The sequence below is a fragment of the Symphodus melops genome (assembly GCF_947650265.1).
Source record: "Symphodus melops genome assembly, chromosome: 12".
NCBI lineage: Eukaryota > Metazoa > Chordata > Actinopteri > Labriformes > Labridae > Symphodus > Symphodus melops.
The window spans coordinates 24105812-24124790 of NC_136702.1; the positions used below are offsets into that span (position 1 = coordinate 24105812).

At 44.4% G+C, this 18979-nt stretch overlaps 1 protein-coding gene across 1 annotated transcript; it reads right to left on the reverse strand.

The window, feature by feature from the left end:
- Window positions 1-2412: 2412 nt before the first annotated feature.
- Window positions 2413-9318, reverse strand: gtpbp8 (GTP binding protein 8). Its single transcript, XM_079357213.1, has 8 exons — window positions 9195-9318; window positions 7622-7816; window positions 7396-7549; window positions 6674-6772; window positions 5973-6103; window positions 5521-5620; window positions 3575-3693; window positions 2413-2637 (listed from the first exon to the last, which is right to left on the reverse strand). The coding sequence occupies exons 2-8, from the start codon at window positions 7792-7794 to the stop codon at window positions 2547-2549; spliced, it is 867 nt and encodes a 288-aa protein (XP_079213339.1). The 5' UTR covers window positions 7795-7816; window positions 9195-9318; the 3' UTR covers window positions 2413-2546.
- Window positions 9319-18979: the final 9661 nt, after the last annotated feature.

The following is an 18979-nucleotide window of genomic DNA, read 5'->3' on the forward strand; positions in this document are numbered from 1 at the left end:
TCTCAGGCTAACTTTGAGTCAAGCTAACGACAGGCTGAGAGCTGCAGCTGAGGCGGGTTTATTAAACCTCTTTATGTTGCAAAAACTTTTGCATGTTGTGTACGTGGCTTCTGATTGGACTGGCCCATGTTTACAGGGAATCACAGTTATTAAACTGAGAGGTTATGAATGTTTACCTTGAATCTGTGGCTCAAACGTTGCAGGGCAGACGACGATTCCACTTTGTGTCTAAAACACAGAATATTGCATAATGAGAGTTATTATCATGCACTGACTTCAAACACACCTTTCAAATGGTTTTGCTTTGACTCACATTCTTGTTAATGCCTCAAGGACTCTACAGGTGTGTGTGTGTCATCTTACTGTTTGTGTAAATGAGTACTGCGGGAACAGGAAGGGGTCTGTTGGTAGCTCTTCAGAGCGGACTCTTATCGGTTCCTGTTATCAGTGCCATCATCGTTATCTTTTTCTCTCCTTCGTGCTCGTCCTTGATTCAGCAGGCAGTAAATGTTAAGTATCTTTTTGCTCCTGATGTGTGAATGAGTGTGTGACAAGGCCATTATCTGGGTCCATCTGATAACAGATAACGATCTGATCTGATCTGATACGTCCATTCTTCACGCTGAGCTCCGCTGTAAAAGCGGGACGTGAAGACAAAGGAGAGTTTTGAGAAAGTAACAGGAGGATGAAAACCAGATTAGAAAAAGAGATTCTCCGGTGTGACCTTGACCTCCTGCTGACTAACTTCTATAAAATGTTTATGAGTGCATGTCTGCTGACCCGCTGTACATTTTAAAACCTTTTACCTTTGCTGTACCTTCACGACTCATCCACTTTAAATGTTTACATTAACAAAAGAAAAAAAAGCATCAAACTATGTTCAGCAATGATGCCCAGGATGAAACCTGAATATACCTTAATAATTACTGCTTTTTGTTGTTTCCAGGGGGCGCTGGTGGCCATAGTCCTCACGCGGGTGGCCCAGGCTCCCCTCCCACATGCCCCTACCCGCTCTCCCTCCCTGACCTCCGCCTCCATCCAATGTCCTGCCTCTATAATGAAGGCAAAAAATGCCAAAATAAATCTTAAAAAACATCAAGTTTCCAAATATAAAAGTTTTTATTATAGTTTAAATTATAATTTCCAGATAACTCAAAAAAAAAAAAAAGGTCTTAAACAAGGAGTCACATTTAAAGGACATGATCATAAACTGCTGTTTTTTTAATGGTTAATCACGTTTTCAATTTCCTTTAATTTTTATAAAAAGTATTTTTACGCTTTTATTTTATATACTTAATTTTTTTTACCTGAGGTAGTTTAGTTCCTGTTTGTACAATTGCAACTGCTTTTATTTTGAAAGAAATGTATTCCAAACATCAGTGAAGAGTAATCTTTAGTATCATCAGATGATAAAAGCGATAAGGCTCGATGACCCTTCAAGGTCATCCAGCAGAGAGAAACAGAGCAACATAAAGACATTCAGGACGCCGTTTCAAACGGCGTCTGAGAGTTTCTAACATCTCCTTCAGTGTGATGGCTGCTTCACTGGATTATAACACACTGAAGTTGTGCAAGTAGAAAGTTATATTACGTTATAAAAAAGTGAGAGAAAGGCCACAAAGATAAACCACGACGGGACACTAAAATAAAATGATAAAATATGTGAAATAAAAACACGTGGGCCGCTCGCTGGAAGTGCTCCTTTTCTCTCCCGTGTACATCAGTCTAACATGGTGGTGTTACTTCACTGGTTTTAATGGTCAGTTCTGATGTTAGTGGAAAAACCCCAAAACCAGGAAAGCTGCACCTACAAGTGAAGCACACGTTTCTTTTTTCAGAAACATCAGATCCAAACTGTGGTTTCAGGATGCTGGGCTCATTCACGCCTTTATGTCATCGAGGCGAGATTACTGTCAGGTCTGTTAGACCGTGTTCTGACCGGAGCTTCCACATATGAACATATTACACTGGCTCACTGTTTGTGCAGAGCAGACATTAAGGTATTGCTGCTAAGCTATAAAATATTAAATGGCAGCTCACCATTGTAGCTTACAGACGTAGCGAGCCCCTGTGTGCTCCTGCTCGAGCCCTGGGCTCTCAGGGGACGCCTCTTCTGAGTGTCTCAAGGTCAAATTGAAGACAATTAGTGAACAGGTTTTCTTCTTCTTTTTTCTCCTGAAGGTCTGAGTGTTTCATTTTGTTTTAGTTATTTGAAATGTTTTCAAACTGTATTTTCTAGCTCTGTACAGCACTTTGACCTGAACTCACACCTTTGGGGACTTTAGAGTCAGCAGGTAACCTGAGCAGTGTTTGGACTGATTTACATCATTTAGTCCTTGAATGAATGAACGCCACGTTTATGTGTCGTTTGAATAGAAGAATAAAAGTACAAAGACCAGCAGTCACACCGACTCGTGTTCAACACTTTATTTAAAAATGTAAATCATCTGAAGCAGCGTTAGAAGGCAGTGTTATTATTGTTTGTCCTGTGCGTTACCATGGTGACCAGGAGCAGAAATAAATACATGAAATGAAGAGGCTTGAAGTCATCTCTGACAGGTGTCCGTTAGCTTGATGCTCCCTGTCACATGGGCGATGAAGCACCTCAGGAGGTAGATGCCCCAAAAATTCAGGGCGCTGTTACACAAAGAGAGAGAGAGAGAGAGAGAGAGAGAGAGAGGGCATCAGGGTTGTCACGGTAACAGAAATGTAAACTTTCACTTTAAAAGGATATCCGTGCCTTTTTTTTCATTTATGCAAAAATAAAAGTCTGTAGCTCGCAGTGTTGGGAAGATCTTTGTTTGTAATCACCAAAACGTCTGTCAGTGATGGTCTTGATTTAAAATCCAGAGTCAGCTCAGTCTGAGGCCGAGACAAGACCAAGGCCAGACTCTCTCGTCCAAAACCGATCTCAAATGTATTTCTAAACCTAAATGTACTTTTTCAAACGTTTGAATCTGACATGCAAACTTTATGTAACATTCACAGAGCTAGCATTTTAATAGGTTTGGTATTCTTCATTCTTTAAACGACGGTCCAGTCTGAGTCCTGTGTTATGTCATACTCTTCTTTATTGCTGCTCAGTTATGGTACTCTCATGTTTTATAGATGCTTTAAAGGAGGACTGATACGGTCTATAATCCATGTTATACTGTTACCATATTTAACCCGCTTTTATTTTGAAATGCCATGTCTATGTTTTTCTTCACAATTTAAATATATATATTAAAGCTGCTTGAGTAAAAACAAAGTGCTGCTGTGAGCTGGGACGTTCCTCGGAGTCTGCACACGTGTCCAGCTTTATTTAAAGGTTTTTACACCTCCAGCAGTTTCTTTCTGCGTGTTCATCTCCGGCACCAGGACACACACTTCTGTGCACGCCGGGGGACACACACCACATGCGGTCTCTGCGCTTCTCTGCAGCTGAAGGAAACATTCAAAGACATTCAGCGACGTACCGACAAACAGCAGTTAATACACACGTGGCGTTCGCTCACAGCAGCACCTTCACAAACACGCTGGTGTACGTCTGCTACAGGAACGGTGGAAGAAAGAGTCAAAGAGGAAGTCTCACCTGACGAGGAAAGGCTGCGGGAAGCAGCCGCTGCTCTGACTCTTCACCACATCCTGCAGGTTCATCAAGTTCGTCAGCAGCGTTCCACGTGAACATTTGTCAATCTTTGTCACTACGATCTGCAGAGAGAGACGTTTGGCATGTTACAGCATCCTGTACACATTCAGGAGGTGTTAGTTATCAGCCTTTTAGACACACTCAGAAGGAGCTCATGTTAAACACATTCATAGTTATGAAAAAATCATTTTGTATATATTTTTTTTAATTGTATTTATTTACTTTCTTTGTAGTTAAAATAAAAAAAAACAATAAAAAAAAAAAAAAATTCATCTGTAGGAGTAAAAAAAGTTAAATTAAAATTTTATTTATTTTTTCTGTCAAAAGAAACAAGGTACACCTGCACAGCTCATTAAATATTGAATCTTTGTTGATTCTTATATTGTATGTAATTTTGTGTTTTATTTTTACTAAGCTTTAGCGATGTTAATGTTTGTTTTCCGTGCTAATAAAGCCCATTGAATTTAATTGAATTGAATTGAGTTTTAAATTGAAATCGAGCTCAGCTGATTTACTCTGACATCTACTGGACAGACGAGGACACGACGTCTTCGCTCTGTTTCCAGCCTGACCTCACGACACCCTTTTTTCTTCTCTTAAAACCTCGTATCTCCGTCCATAGAAACATGCAGAGGCTTTTTAGCTTGGGTACAATCACTTCTATCTGAAGCAGTTCCACTGCCCGCTTCCATCGCTGCAACACCTGTTCACCTGATAACTGCTCTCATATCTGGCAAACCCAGGGGCGTCCAAAACGGCCTTCAAAGCCCCACCTACCTTCTCTGGTCCAATCAAATCCAGAGCATTCAGGAGCAGAATCTAAAGTTAGAAGGAGGACATACTGGCTGTTTCCTTCATGATCACAGAGGAAGAGAGCAGCTCTCTGATTGGCTGACTGATCACAGAGGCAGAGAGCAGCTCTCTGATTGGTCCTTTTAAGTGTACACTTCTTTTTCCAACCTTCATATGAAATAGAGAATCCTCCAGGTTGGTCTAGTTTCTTTGACCTGATGGATATGTGAGGCTGATTCTAAGAAGCTCTCCGTCTCATTGCACTCTATTTGAATATGTAATGCTTTAATTGAGTGTGTTTCTAATGAAGTGTTTGTACTTGTCAAACTTGTTCAGGCTGCTAATGTCAACACTCGTGTTGCAACGAGCTCCCGGCTCGATGCTTCTTGTGCCTTCAGCGGGGAGAGTTTAAAGAGCTGAGCCGTCGGAGCTTTAATAATGGCCCGAGTGTTTAATAAGTTGAGAGCATGAATAATTGAGTGCAGAGTGCGTACAGAGCAGCGGAGGGTGCTTCATTATAACTCCTCGGCGGTGGCGTTTCAGAGCGGACAGCAGCTTTTAAATAGCTGAGTGAGAACGTTCAGTATTAATTTGCTGTGGACTTAATGAGGAGGATTTGGAAGAAGGATGAGGGAAAAGAGGAAAAGGACCAATCGTGTTCAACCAGAAAGCCTCGTGTGCATCGTTTACAGTGAGCGGTCTGTCTGCTGTTTCTACAACACGCACTCCTCAACACTTCTAGAGAAATCAGGAGCACTCACTGTGAAATCCAGCCGTTTATCACTGTCCCCTTAAAACCTGAGCAGAACGGGATTTGGTTTGATGAAAGTCTGAGTGAGCTGATGTGAGAGCGCGGCAGGAGAATTGACCTCGAGCGAGTGGGACGGTGACGTTAACATCCGTGGACGGTTCATAGACCGTGATCACGTGATCGAGCTGCTGCGTTCTGTTTCCTGCTCGTCAGGATGTCTCCTCACTTCAGATTGGGATTCTGTTGAACACCTAGCACATATTCCCCACCCCCCTCCTGTCTGACAGGAAGTCACCCGCTCCTGTGTGTGTGTGTGTGTGTGTGTGTGTGTTTGTGTGTGTCCTACCACGTATGGTCGTCTGATCTCCTCGCACATCTCCAGAGCGATCATATCCGCCCTCTGCAGGCCGACGCTGCCATCCACCAGTAGGAAGGTCCTCACCAGGCTGGAACAGGAAACAGGAAGTGTTATGTTTCCATGTGGTGTGTGTCGGCCTCTGAGGAACACGTCTGAGTCGTGTGTGACGTGTTTCTACTGAGCGCTGAAACTGATGATGTGTGATCCTGCAGCTCTGTCCTTGTTGTAGAGCCCATCATGAAGAGTGAATCAGCAGCGAGCTCACTCCTCACTGTTTAGTATTTTCTACGGGACAGATGGTTAACGACCCCTCTCACACACACACACACACACACACACACACACACACACACACACACACACACACACACACACACACACACACTCACACACACACACACACACACACACACACACACACACACACACACGGTTCTCACTTTGTCCTGCTGTAAAGGTACGGCTCCACCATGTCCACAAAGTCTTTGGGTGCTTTGTGTCCGTAGCCCGGCATGTCCACCAGGGTGAACGCTTTGCCCACTCTGAAGAAGTTCATCTTCTTCGTGTGACCCTGAGGAGGAGACAAGGAGGCGTGTGATTGGTTCATCAGAGAGCAGGGAGACAGAGAGGGCTGTGATTGGTTCATCAGAGAGCAGGGAGACAGAGAGGGCTGTGATTGGTTCATTAGAGAGCAGGGAGACAGAGAGGGCTGTGATTGGTTCATCAGATTGGTACCTCGTGGCAGACATTGGTTGAAGTTTGTACAGACTTACAAACGGCTGCAGATGATGGATTTACTTTGATCCTGTTTCAGAGAACCTGAGTTATTAATTTCTGTCAGGACCTAAATATACTTTAAAACAGAATCTTAAAAAGTGGATCTGGAGGAAATGACCGACCCTGACTTTAAGCTTTTAAAAAAAGGTTAAAATCAAGTTTTACTTTTAAAATAACAATCGAAACATGACTTCTTTTTTTTGTTTTTTAAATCCTCCCTGACTCGACCTAAACGTTCAGCTCGCCACACAAGAGACGATCTTCAAATCTTAACAGAATTTTAAAACGTGAAAGATGACGGACACACAAACACACACACACACACACACACACACACACACACACACACACACACACTACTCACAGGAGTTTTGGAGATTCGGACTTCGACCTCGGGTGTCAGGGCGAAGAGACCTTTGATGAGAGACGACTTCCCCACGTTGCTCCTCCCAATGAAACACACCTGAGGGGGGACACAGACGTGTGTGTGTGTGTGTGTGTTCTCATGTCCTGAAAGATTGATTTGAATGATCATCTATTTAAATAACTGAATCTGTCGCTGCTCCCGTGTTCGTCATGAACACTTTGACCAGCACTGTTCCCTTTTTGTCCCCTCAGTCCCACAGGACCCGGCCCCCGGCTCATCCGTCTCTCCGACTGGAGACAGATGGATGGAGGCCGACGCTGACAAAGAGCTGAGAATACACCACGTGGTGACGGAGCAGAGCGGGTAACTAACCCGGACGGGCCAATGAGAGCGCAGCGTCCTCTGAGCCCACACGGTTATAAATCTGCTCATTTATTAACAGGCTTCATTATGTATGAGGCTGCAGACACGGGGCTTCATCTTTCAGAGAGCGAGGGCTCGAGCTGTTTTATGCTTTAACTCTGTGATGGACACTTGGTCCTCTGGGTTACTCTCGATAAACACTTCATATATTTTTGATTTGATTTGTTTGCTTCAGTTTGGAGACGAACGCCGCTGTATTCAGAAGTCTCAGCAGCAGAGCGTTAAACCTGCAGTCTGAAAATCTGACGTAACGGCCTTCTCAGCGAGCAGATCCACAACACGCGCCGCCGGCTCACCTCGGGCTGCTTCAGAGCAGGAGCGTGGTCCATCCTCTCTGCAGACACGTAGTAATCGATGGTGTGAGACGGTGAGGAGTGGAAGAGGGTCTCTGCTGTGAGCATGTCCTCCACGCTGGGATGAAAGAGCTGGAACGGCGTCCTGTCCACAGACCTGAACATGAAAAACACAAGGCCATAACAGAATCCAGCTCAAGACTTCAGACGCAGGAACGAGATCCGTTACCTGTCCAGGTAAGCCTCCACGCCGCTGAACGGGTAAAGTAAGCTTTGGACTTTCTTCACAGGAAGCGCCGTGACTTTCCGAAGAGAAGCGAACTTATGGAGCTGTCGCAGGTGAGACCTGCAAACCCCAGTCCCAGGCTGGAGCCCCGAACGCAGCCGGAGACAAATCATCATCCCCTGAAGACTTCAGATCGACCTGCAGCAGACAGAGGACAGGCCGTCGACCAATCACAGCTTTTGTACGAGCGCAGCCTCATCAGAGTCACTCTTTGTGTCCTGGCTGTTTGATAAATATCATGTCAAAGAAATGATTCTTAATGATCTCAAAGTTCTGCATGTATGGAGGTATTTTTCATCCACCTCTGATTGTCTGAATGAACCGAGTCAGCCCGTCGAAGCACTTTGAAGAGTCAGTATCTCGTTCATTCAGAAAACCAGAGCAGAGATTTTATGTTCCATGAAGACACGACCTGTAACTCTAAGATAACGATTTGATTTCCTCATGTGACTCATACAAAACTCTTCCTTATAGGTGAGATTATTAAAAGGAGGGATGCAACATCTGTATCGGCCGACAGCGGACAACATGATGAAAAACACATATGAGCGGTGTTTGGCTCATTTTTTAAAACACTCATTATGAACTTGAATATTTGGACCGTTCAGAAAGGTCTTCACTCTAATAGTTTCCAAACCCTACGATCTGTTCCTTTAATGATCCACAGGGTCAAAACAGTCAGACCTCAGTTTTTAAATAACACGGAGACACAAAGACTGAAATGTTGCCGCTGTGTTTGTGCAACTCAAGAAGAAAGAGAGAGACATGTTAGAAAACTGCACGAACGCGTTGGCAACATTTGGAGAAGTTGCCTCCATTTTCTTCATCAGTCTGTGCAGCTCGAATTAAAGTCCTCTGATCAGTCTGTGCAGCTCTAATTAAAGTCCTCTGATCAGATCTGTACAGCTCTAATTAAAGTCCTCTGATCAGTCTGTGCAGCTCTAATTAAAGTCCTCTGATCAGTCTGTGCAGCTCTAATTAAAGTCCTCTGATCAGTCTGTGCAGCTCTAATTAAAGTCCTCTGATCAGTCTGTGCAGCTCGAATTAAAGTCCTCTGATCAGTCTGTGCAGCTCTAATTAAAGTCCTCTGATCAGTCTGTGCAGCTCTAATTAAAGTCCTCTGATCAGTCTGTGCAGCTCTAATTAAAGTCCTCTGATCAGTCTGTGCAGCTCTAATTAAAGTCCTCTGATCAGATCTGTGCAGCTCTAATTAAAGTCCTCTGATCAGTCTGTGCAGCTCTAATTAAAGTCCTCTGATCAGATCTGTGCAGCTCTAATTAAAGTCCTCTGATCAGTCTGTGCAGCTCTAATTAAAGTCCTCTGATCAGTCTGTGCTCAACACCATGAACACTTATTAATAACACTTATTAACAAGGCGACAGTACACGCAAAGACATGTGTTATAACTGTTGTATAATAATATAATGTACTATTATTATTATTATTATTATTGTTATTATTATCAAGTCCCTGCAGAGACAGAACAATAAGCTAGCAGGTTGATTTAAAGACTCACCTCTTCTACATTTCTGTCCACACACGTTTATAAAATCACAAAAAACTGTCTTCTACATGTTCTCAGTCCTCCATGTTCGGAGCAGCGCTGAAAACAAGTCCGACAGGAAACAACTTCTGTTAACTAAAAGGTTCCGTCTCAACATGTTCTTCTTTAAGGGTTTTTGGAGGATTGAAAAGAACGAATTGGTGTACTTGCGCCACCTGCTGGTGCGGAGGCCACATCCAGATATCTTATCCTTCTTTTCGCACACATTAAAATAATAAAGCAAAAATAATATAAATAAATTCTGAAATACAATCTGAGAGCACTAAATCCACTTATTCCCACACATCTTTTGAAGAATATCTTATAAACTTTAGTGGTTCTTTTTTTTTTTTTGTATTCCTCACATGTAAACTAACTTTGTGATTGAGGACAAATGAATGATTTGATTTACATGGATGTAGTGATGAGGAGTGATGTGTTCAAGTCCACTCAGGCTGCAGCTTTTTAAACAACGAGGTGGGCGTGTTTCTGTGAGATCGTGTTTAACTACCCTCTTGTTAATGAATGCATTTTTACTAATTTGACACAGATTTAGTAGAAAAGTTGACACCCTTAAGGTGTGGTCCATCTGTAGTCCATCCTGTTTTATTATCTAAAGATGTGCTTATTAGAGAAGTGAGAGAGCTGACAGGATGCACCCAGATGAGACTGTGAGGAGGTTAAAGGAAGGGCACTAAGGTTACATCTCTCCCTCCTGTAACACCGGGGCATTATTAATGATCATGAATTCTCTTTTTAGATTCAGACACATTCTTCACGTTGATGAATGGCCGGTGAAACGTACAGAAACATTCTTGTGTTTCGTGGTCCTCTGGTGGAAAACCATCCACGTGCAGAGGTACAGCTCCGTCACCCTGTTGGTGGGGATCATTGAGGATTATGATACAGACGTTTGTGTGGACTAGCCAAAGATAAGTCTTCATAAATTGTGTTATAGGAGGTGGCAGTGATAGGAGCGACTCCCGGCTTCTCTCCCACTCTGCATTCTTTCACAGTGAGGCTCCCACAAGGACACAGACATTCATCAATATCCTTTAGAAAGCTGTGGTCGGGGTTTTACAGGTTCAGGAACATGAAGAGGTGAGCTTCTCTCAGAATATTGCGTCTTCTCTTTTTACATTAGAGTCAACCTTTATTGAAAGTTACATTTCAACCAGGAGAGACTTAAGTAAGAGTTTACAATTATTTAGGAAAAGAGACATGTGCAACGACTTTGGTGATTAGATTCCCTCATCAGGTCTTCATGCACATGCTTGAAACCTGCAAAGATGGTCTATCATGGGTTGGGTTTGGACTCAAATGCAGCACAGATCCATGAATAAAACCTTTGCAGATAAATATGGCTGGTAGAGGTTCAACCGGTATGCAGGTAGAATCAAGAGATCCACACTGTCGGAGGGGATTCGGGGGACAGCCAGGGGGGAGGCAGACAAGAACCAAGAGGGCAGAGAATAAACTCCTCGTCAGGGGCAGAAGGATGAGGCTGTTTTCAGGATACGATGAGGCTGCCTGGTCAGGGGATCACAGGTAATCCAAGTCCAAGTGGGAGTGCAAAGATAAGAAGAACGATCCTGCCGTGTCTGGGTGAAGGCAGGAGAGCAGAGGAGACGAAATGCAAACTCAGAGCTGCGTCGAAATCTGCAGAATCACCACTGAACGAAAGCATCGTCCAGCCCATCCTCCTCGACTGCTCACTTAGTCTCTTCAACTTGCAAACAACAACAAACTCTCCCATATTACAGATATGAAACCTCTCACATCACAGCCCAGGCTCCCCTCTCATCCATCAAGCCACTCGTCTGTTTTCTGCCATCAGGTCGGAGAGATCTGATCCTGAGCTTTACAAAGAGCTCTGCATGTCCCCTCTGCTACTGAAGCTCACTAAAAGCAACCACGCTGACTGTAGTTCTGGCTGCTTAGGTTACGCCAATGATCTTTATGTATTTTTAAGATAAAATAAGATAATCCTTTATTCATCTCACGAGCGGAGAAATGTACAGTGTTACAGCAGCAAAGCAGGAAAGCAGAAGAAAATCACACGGTGCAAAACAATTAAAATAGATAAAAATATAAGTGTAGAAAAAAAAACATGCATCAAAAACATCAAGAGCTCGTACAAACTGTACTATATACTGTATATGTGTGTCGATCCATGTGCCAACTGTGCATTTCAAATAATTTATGGCCAGAGGATTAAACCAAAGTGCAAAGTCTTTCACAGTCAAGAACATGGATGTCAAATTTGTAGAGATAAAATGAAAGTAAAACCTTGTGAAACCACAGAAAATAAAACATGCACATCAGGTGAAATCAGCACACATTGTCTGAGGGCTAAGTTTTCCAGAGACAGACTTAGACGTCGATAAACTTTCAGTTGTTTCAGAAGCTCTTTGTTTTCGACCTTCACAACGGGAGGCGACCATCTTGATTCTGTAACTCCCCCAGAAACAGTTCAAAAAAGGATAAAATGCTCCAACTTTATCAGGAGCAGTGTCACGGATCTTTAAACAAACAGGGAGGAAATGTAAAGAGGCTAAAACAGAAGAGATAACAAGCAGCATTATTATCTTCTCATGGTGCTCGCTCTGCCTGTAGTCCCTCCTCTCTGCACATGGTGGCGGTGCAGACCACTCAAAGCATCGCTGCACACAGGCTGCTATGCTAAACATCTCCCTTCACCACCTTATGCCAAGCCCTGCTCTGCTCCATCTGGGTTTTATGACCTGATGTGATTCATTGCATGTCCGCCGGACAAATTAATTCACACATATCTAATTACGGCGCTCATATTCTGCCCGTCCTTTTTCCAGCGCAGTCTTTTATTCTTGCGTGTCACACAGTAATGTCTGCTCCTTCTTCATTCATCACACGTTTAAGAGAATGTACATTTCACATGCATCAAGTGCCTTAATAAAGGAGAAAATTAAATGTGTAATTGATTTATTCTCAAGGCCTCTGTCCGTCTTCCTCCTCCTTTTATTGCTCGTGTGTCTTGTGCATCATTAAAGGAGTGTAGCACACATGTCTGCAGGTAATTAACTAAAGGAGAAAGAAAAGGAAGAGCAGTTCTGTGCTGATTGGATTACTAAACATATATATATTTTAATATTTCACATTTATTTAAAGTCCAGAAGACGGAGCATGTTGAGCTGATCACAGGTTGAGCCAGGTTTGAGGCTGTTCGCTGTATTTCTTTAACATTTCAATAAATCCTCACAGGACAGCTGATGAGGTGCTTAATGAACAAGTGGACCAAAGACCAAGTTTCCAGTTTCATTACTTTTCTTTTCAGGATTTTTTATCGAATTGTTTGAGCATTTTTATAGGGTCTCCTGTTGTACTTTTTTATTTTGTTAGTTATGGCACAGCTGCAAAGTGTTGGTACTTTTTATTGGGTTAAAATCACCCGGCATTATGATGTTACTAATTTAAGCGATAGTGTTCTCGGGTTAAGGAGGTGCTTGAGTGGGGCACAGTGACAGTGAGGGATATATGTGGAGGGGAGAGACAAATGATGGACGGAGCTGAGAGGAGGAGGAGGAGGAGGAGGAGGAGGAGGAGGAGGAGGAGGAGGAGGAGACAGGGGTGGAGAACAGAGGGGGGGGGAGGCCATGGGTGCTCTCATGACTCCATCACCTCATCCTTCACTGTGAGCCAGAGGATCAAATGCCAGACCAATCAATCGTCCACCAAGCAGACGTCCACAGAGCACGCCGTGGTGGCATTTAGCTCTTCAGGGGTGTGTATCAATAAAATAAAAAAAAAGGGATCATGCAAAATGGATTGTTCCCAAATAACCTTGCACACCCACACGCTCACTCCCACCTTCATCATTATCAGCTCATCATTCACTCTTTGTCTGTCCCCCTTCAATCCCACGTCTTTTTCTGTTTTTTTTGTATGTTGCACTTCTTTCGTCCGTCCTGATTGATGTCTGTCGCTGACCCCCAGAGACCCAGATTTGCATCATCAGGTGAGAGGACAATCAGTTTTTAAAACGCTCTGTACTTCTGCTTTGACCTGATTCCACAAAGCAACGCAGAAGGAACAGCTGGGCAGGCTGTCGACTTTACAAACACGGAGAGTGGGAAAGTGGTCTGGAATGTTTCATTGTCCTGCAGCTGCTGCTTATAGAAAATGCTGGAAAACAGATATCTCCCTGTAAGAACATATTACTCATGTGGGTGAAAAGTGTAGTTTGGTGTGGCTCCATTTTTTTTGGAATCAGAATTCTGAGTTGGACGCGGCTCTAAAACGATCGCAGCTCGCAGGATTAATTTCTGACAAAGTGGTGAGATGAAACGGTCCAGCTGCAACGTTGACTCGCCACCCACATTCACCCACGCTTTCATACTGATGGTGCTATAATCTGACACTGAATTATTACAGAGCCTAACCTTAGTGACCTTTTCAGACCCATTAAACCTCTCATTTGCATGTTAACCAGCGAGGCCGGCCCAGCCGCCCCTGCTCGGCCTCCAATACCCCCCGCAGCGATGTGACAAGCGGCACAATGGGACGTGCGCCGGCAGAATACCAAAGCCCCTTGTTCCTTTGCTTTTGTTTGTCTGCAAGGATGAAGCACAGAGGAGTGTATCAAGTCGAGAGGTCAAACCATCGATACGCCTCATACAAACAAACACGGCTGTCACATACACTCGGCCTCAAGGGCAAAAGAGACAAGAGATTAACACAAGCGGTATTTTCTCTGTCTACCCATCTGGCCCGGGTCTGAGAGCCCCTTTTTATGCCGAACACCTGTGGCAAACATCCTCCATCTTCCTGCGGTCAGTGTGCGGAGAAGTGCTGCTTCTGGAAGCAAATGCAGTATCGTTTAATCACGTCTGAGCCTGCTCCCTCCAGCGTTCCAGTCTCATTACTCTCTCTGTCGCCGTTAAGTAAACAGAACAATCGGAGGAACAGCTGCCCTCGCTCTTGTGGAAAAGGAGAAAAAGGGCCCGGTTCCACATGAGGAGACTCACCCGCATGTAACCCGCACATCAATAATAGCCACACTCCTCAAAAACAATTCTGACCTTGCAACATTTAATAAGAATTGCAATAAAGTATAAATCAGGAGCTTCTATTTAGGATCCTTTGAGAGCTGCCAGATGTGTCTTTGTCTAACTCTCCGCATCTCCCATGAAAACAGCATAAATATTTTGGCAGGTGGTGTTTGGAGGATATTAGAGCACAAACGTTGAGCGCTCAGGGATATCGATTTTGCCTTAGCGGCCAAGTAGCAGGGCCCCACTGGCATCGATACGTGGAGGAGAGGAGGGTGAATGAGGAGCGATGACCTTGAGCCAGGAAGCAATCTCAACAAATAAAGAGCCAGGGAGGAAATGCAGGGAAACAAGACACTGAAGATGTCAGAGTGCAGAGACTCAGGGGTGACAGCTCTGGAGAAAGAAAAAAAAAACAACAACCAAGAAGTGAAATAAAGGCAGAGAAAGAGTTCACAGTATTTGATGTTTGAATCTCTTTTCCCTCCGGTTGCTATTGATTTTAGAGCAGTCCTCCAACGACACACAGAGCATAGTAACATGTTGATGCATTTACACGGAGAAGACTGAAATGGGCTTTTTGAGTTGTAAGAATTGTGCAGAGGAGGCAGGGCAAACTCCTCCACGCTGTGAAAGGCAAAAAGACACGTTTTAAAGAAAAGACAATCAAACATCTGTAAATCACAGCAGTCCACATTGTTAGGAGAAAGAGGAGGTCAGTGAACGCAGTGGACTCTCATCATTCGCAGGGATGTGACTCGACGTTAGGAAGCCCGATGAAGGTGGTCGCCGTTAAAATTAAACGATTATTTGAATCAGGCTGTAAAAATGAACATTTCTGTATGAGGCCTAATGGGAATTACTCAGCTTTTGGGCCCAGCCTCCAGTGGACACTCGGGGAAATGCAGGTTTTTTTTGTATGGCAACAATTCATAACAAGTGTGATCTCGTTCCTGTTGTACAGCTGAGGTGGAGGTCGGGGCAGGCCGTGCGTGAATGAGGATGGAGAAGGTTCAGGGGACGAGGCTGGGCGTCAGGGAGGTCAGGTGGTTCTGGTACCAGATCACCTCGCTGAGGTGCAGGTCGCAGCTTAGTAACAACATACGTTCCCTGTAAAGTCTGGTTCATGCTTGTGCACTGCAACCTAATCAGCCTTCTCATAAACAGCATGTAGACTTTGTTCTGTTCTGTCGCCATCGTTTAACTTCTGTTCCACGGTGTCGAGCTTTTTCACACGATGGCAGCTGAAACGTAGTGGATCATCAAGGACTTTTACACATGCAAAGACATCAGGCATTGAGAGTGGCTGTCACTATTGGTGGAAACCAACACGACGTACAGTAGCAGCTAGCTGCAACGCAGTGTCATGCACAGTGTGGCCTTTACTGTCATTACTACCAGGAAGACTCTATGGAGCTGCAGGTTAGGCTTTAATGTGAAGTCTGCAGCAAAGACGTTCCTATACATTCACCTGTATACGATTTTGTTTTATGTGGGAAGTAGTTTTGCACTCATTTCTTACGTATAAGTGGTTATGAAAAGAACAGAAGGAGAAATCTTTCTCATTGTCTGAGCTAAATTGGGGATCATGCTGGTTTTAAAGCTGTTTGTCAATCCCACAAGCAGCTCTGACTGAGTCTTCTGTTCCCCTTAAACCTCTGTGAGACTTCAGAGACGAAGAGAACCACGAGCTCAGATAAGCTCCATTTAGGCTCCAACTCCACAGCTCGATGGGTGTCTATAGCCACCAATAAGTAGTGAGCAGAAAGCGTGTTATGTAAAATCAGAAAAAGACAGAAAGCTTCAAAGAAACCCTTTAGGGCTGAGATAATATTTCAGAGTTTGTTGATGCTCCAGTCTATCACAGGTCAGGAGGAAGTGGACTCCAGCTGATGTTTACATGCTTCAACAATAAATGACACTTGAAACAACAAGCGCAAACTTGATCTTTCTCTCACTGGGTCGTATGGAAAATGCATCCGAGTCCAATTAAAAACCACAGGACACCGTTCCTCCAGGATCACCACAGCAGCATCTCTGCTAGAATGTAAAAAATACTAAACTGCTGGCTGAAGAAAATAGTGTTTCCTTTGAGCGTATAGGCCTGAATCTAGCCAACCTTGCACTTTATGTCTCGTTTAAAGTATTCTTTCAAGTGGAAAGGAGGTGTGAAGCACAATTATACTCCAACAGGCCAACTTTGTAAAAGTAACCCCAAGATGTCTGAGGTTATGTTTCGGGATTTAAACTGTTCTCTACCTCAGGAAGACCCTTACCACTGCCGGCACCTCCATTTCTCAGCTCAATCTCTTCCCATTGTCTGTCTCTCACAGACAATTTCCAAGCCTCAACCTCTTTCTCTCTTTCATTCCACAGAGATGATTTATTTTGTTTCTCCTCTCTCCTCCTCCAGTCCTCAGCCAACCTCGGGGTCAGCGCCGAGCTCCATCACTCTGTCTGCTCCTTAATCCCCACACTGGAGACGCCCGTGCCAATACGGGAGAATAACAGATAAAAAATAAAAAAAACACACACATCCCCAGCCTCCAGTATCTCCCTGTTTTCTCCCTCTGTCTCTGCCTCCCCTCAGTCCTCACAACAGATAAGTGGAAAAATAAACTGAGGGAAGCTAAGCTGGAGTTGAGGAGAGAGTCATCGAAGCAGGCGTGAGCGAGAAGCTTCCAGCGCGACGGTTAATGAAGGTGACGCAGCAAGGCAAGGCAGCGGCTCTCTGAGTTATGGCTCTGGAGCCTTGGGAGGTGTCACGGCTGCAAGCGGGAAGGTTTCCACTTGGCTGCAATCGCCTAAGGAAGATACATGGTTGACCCCAGACAAAAATATAAGCAGCAGAACATAAAAATAATGAAACCTGGGGCTCCATTCTCACATAACCAAAAGTAATAGTTCTTTCACCTATAGGAGGTCACTGTTGGCTAAAAGAGAATAAAGGACGGATGAGGTATTTTGGGTAACGAAGACAAAAAATTCAATTGTTCTTTCGTACAGAGGGAATGAAAATAGGAAGAGTGACGGAGGACATATCTGGTGATATGCAGCACATTTGTCTTCTCTCATTCAAGAATCTGAGAACAGAGGCCCAACCATTGATCCGAGACCAGCTCCACCATGAACCCACGCTGATATTTGCATTGCTTCGCAAGCCAACCGTTGACCTTCAGCCAGAGTGTTTGACAAAGGAGTCGCAATCCTTTCATTCTGATCTGAGGCTCCTGTCCGTGTTGTGTGAGGGATGTGCACGGGGAGGAGGGAGGAGGGTCAGCAACAATACAGATAATAGCTGTGTCAGTTTCACACAGCTCCACTCGTAGAAGCAGAGAAAATCTGCCTGTACTTTTCAGACCTTAAAGGGGAATTTTGGCATCGTTAAACCTTGGATCTGGTTCAGCATATTTTACAGACTTAACAGTCATATGACTGTAACAGACATAAGTTAGAGAATCGCTCCCATAGATTATCTGTTTGTGCCCCAAGACGGACTGCAAAGGCTTTCATACCATCTCTAAGAAAAAGGATCTCTACAGAGATAAAACACTTCCTTAAATAAAATGAACCTTTTTTTAAAAAAAAAATCATGAAATGCTGCTGGATTGGTGAAATTAGTTTTTCCAACCAGCATGCAGCAGGAGTTGCTGGTCTACCGTGGCCTGGAAGGATTATCTGGACTGATTGTGAAAGCAACTTTATCCTCTCTCTATTTTTCTCATGTTTTTCTCTTTGCCATCTTTTTCATGGTCGGCACCAGGAATAGTTGTTTGCTTATTGGGGCCATAAAAAGCCTTCTGCTAGAAGAAGTAGTATCAGCATTGTATGAATCTGCAGCTTGCATGTCCAGACCCAGGGTGTGTTGAAGGTGGCGATGCTGTTAGGGCTGTGATGGCCACGGTGGGCGGTGGGAGCTAGCATGGACGGGGTCGGCGTTAGGCTGCTGGAGCTCCGTGTTCGGCCTTCCCAAAATGCCGTTGGACGAATCAGCAAAGGTAAGTTCCCGCTTAAAAACCCCGGCGATGTCCTGGCTCCAGCTATCCATCAGACTAGCTCACATAGACGGAGCCTGGGTCTGTTGAAGGTTGCATCTCTGTTTTGGTTGTGTTGGGATGAGGAGTTTCCTCACCACACACTTACAGTAACTGAATTAGTGCACGTTATGTTTATATCAAATTCAAGTCTCGAGCTAGGATCCAGCTCACCGGCTTCAAATGTCTACAATGTCTTTTAAAGTCAAGCCATTGTTCCATTCAGTCGCTGTATTGGGTCACCAGTCTCGTGAAAAAGCTCGTTAGCTTGGTTCTGATTTTCAACCTAAGAGCAGAAAAAAAGAGAGGAAAAGAGTCCAAGTTTGTGTGTGTGTGTGTGTGTGTGTGTGTGCAGACTCATTGTTCCGTCCTCCACACCTCTGTGACTCTGTGACAGCAGGGTGCAGGATGGAGAGAGGAGGGGCACACTGTCCTCCCTGCTCTCTCTGTCTGTTCTCCTCCTCCATAAAGAAAGTCTCCGGCCTGGACAACAGGACTCCCCTCTCACAGGGTTCACAGCAGCCCCTGCACACGCTGTCAGCCCTTTGTGACTCGCTGGACTCTGACAGCACAGACTGCACTCACAATGTGTTTATTGGACATGACCACATGTGGCGCTCTAACCCCCCTCCGAGTCCCCCGAGGGCCCCTAAGCTCCGTCTGTGTGGTGCCTATGGCAGGTTGGGGCCCCGGGCAG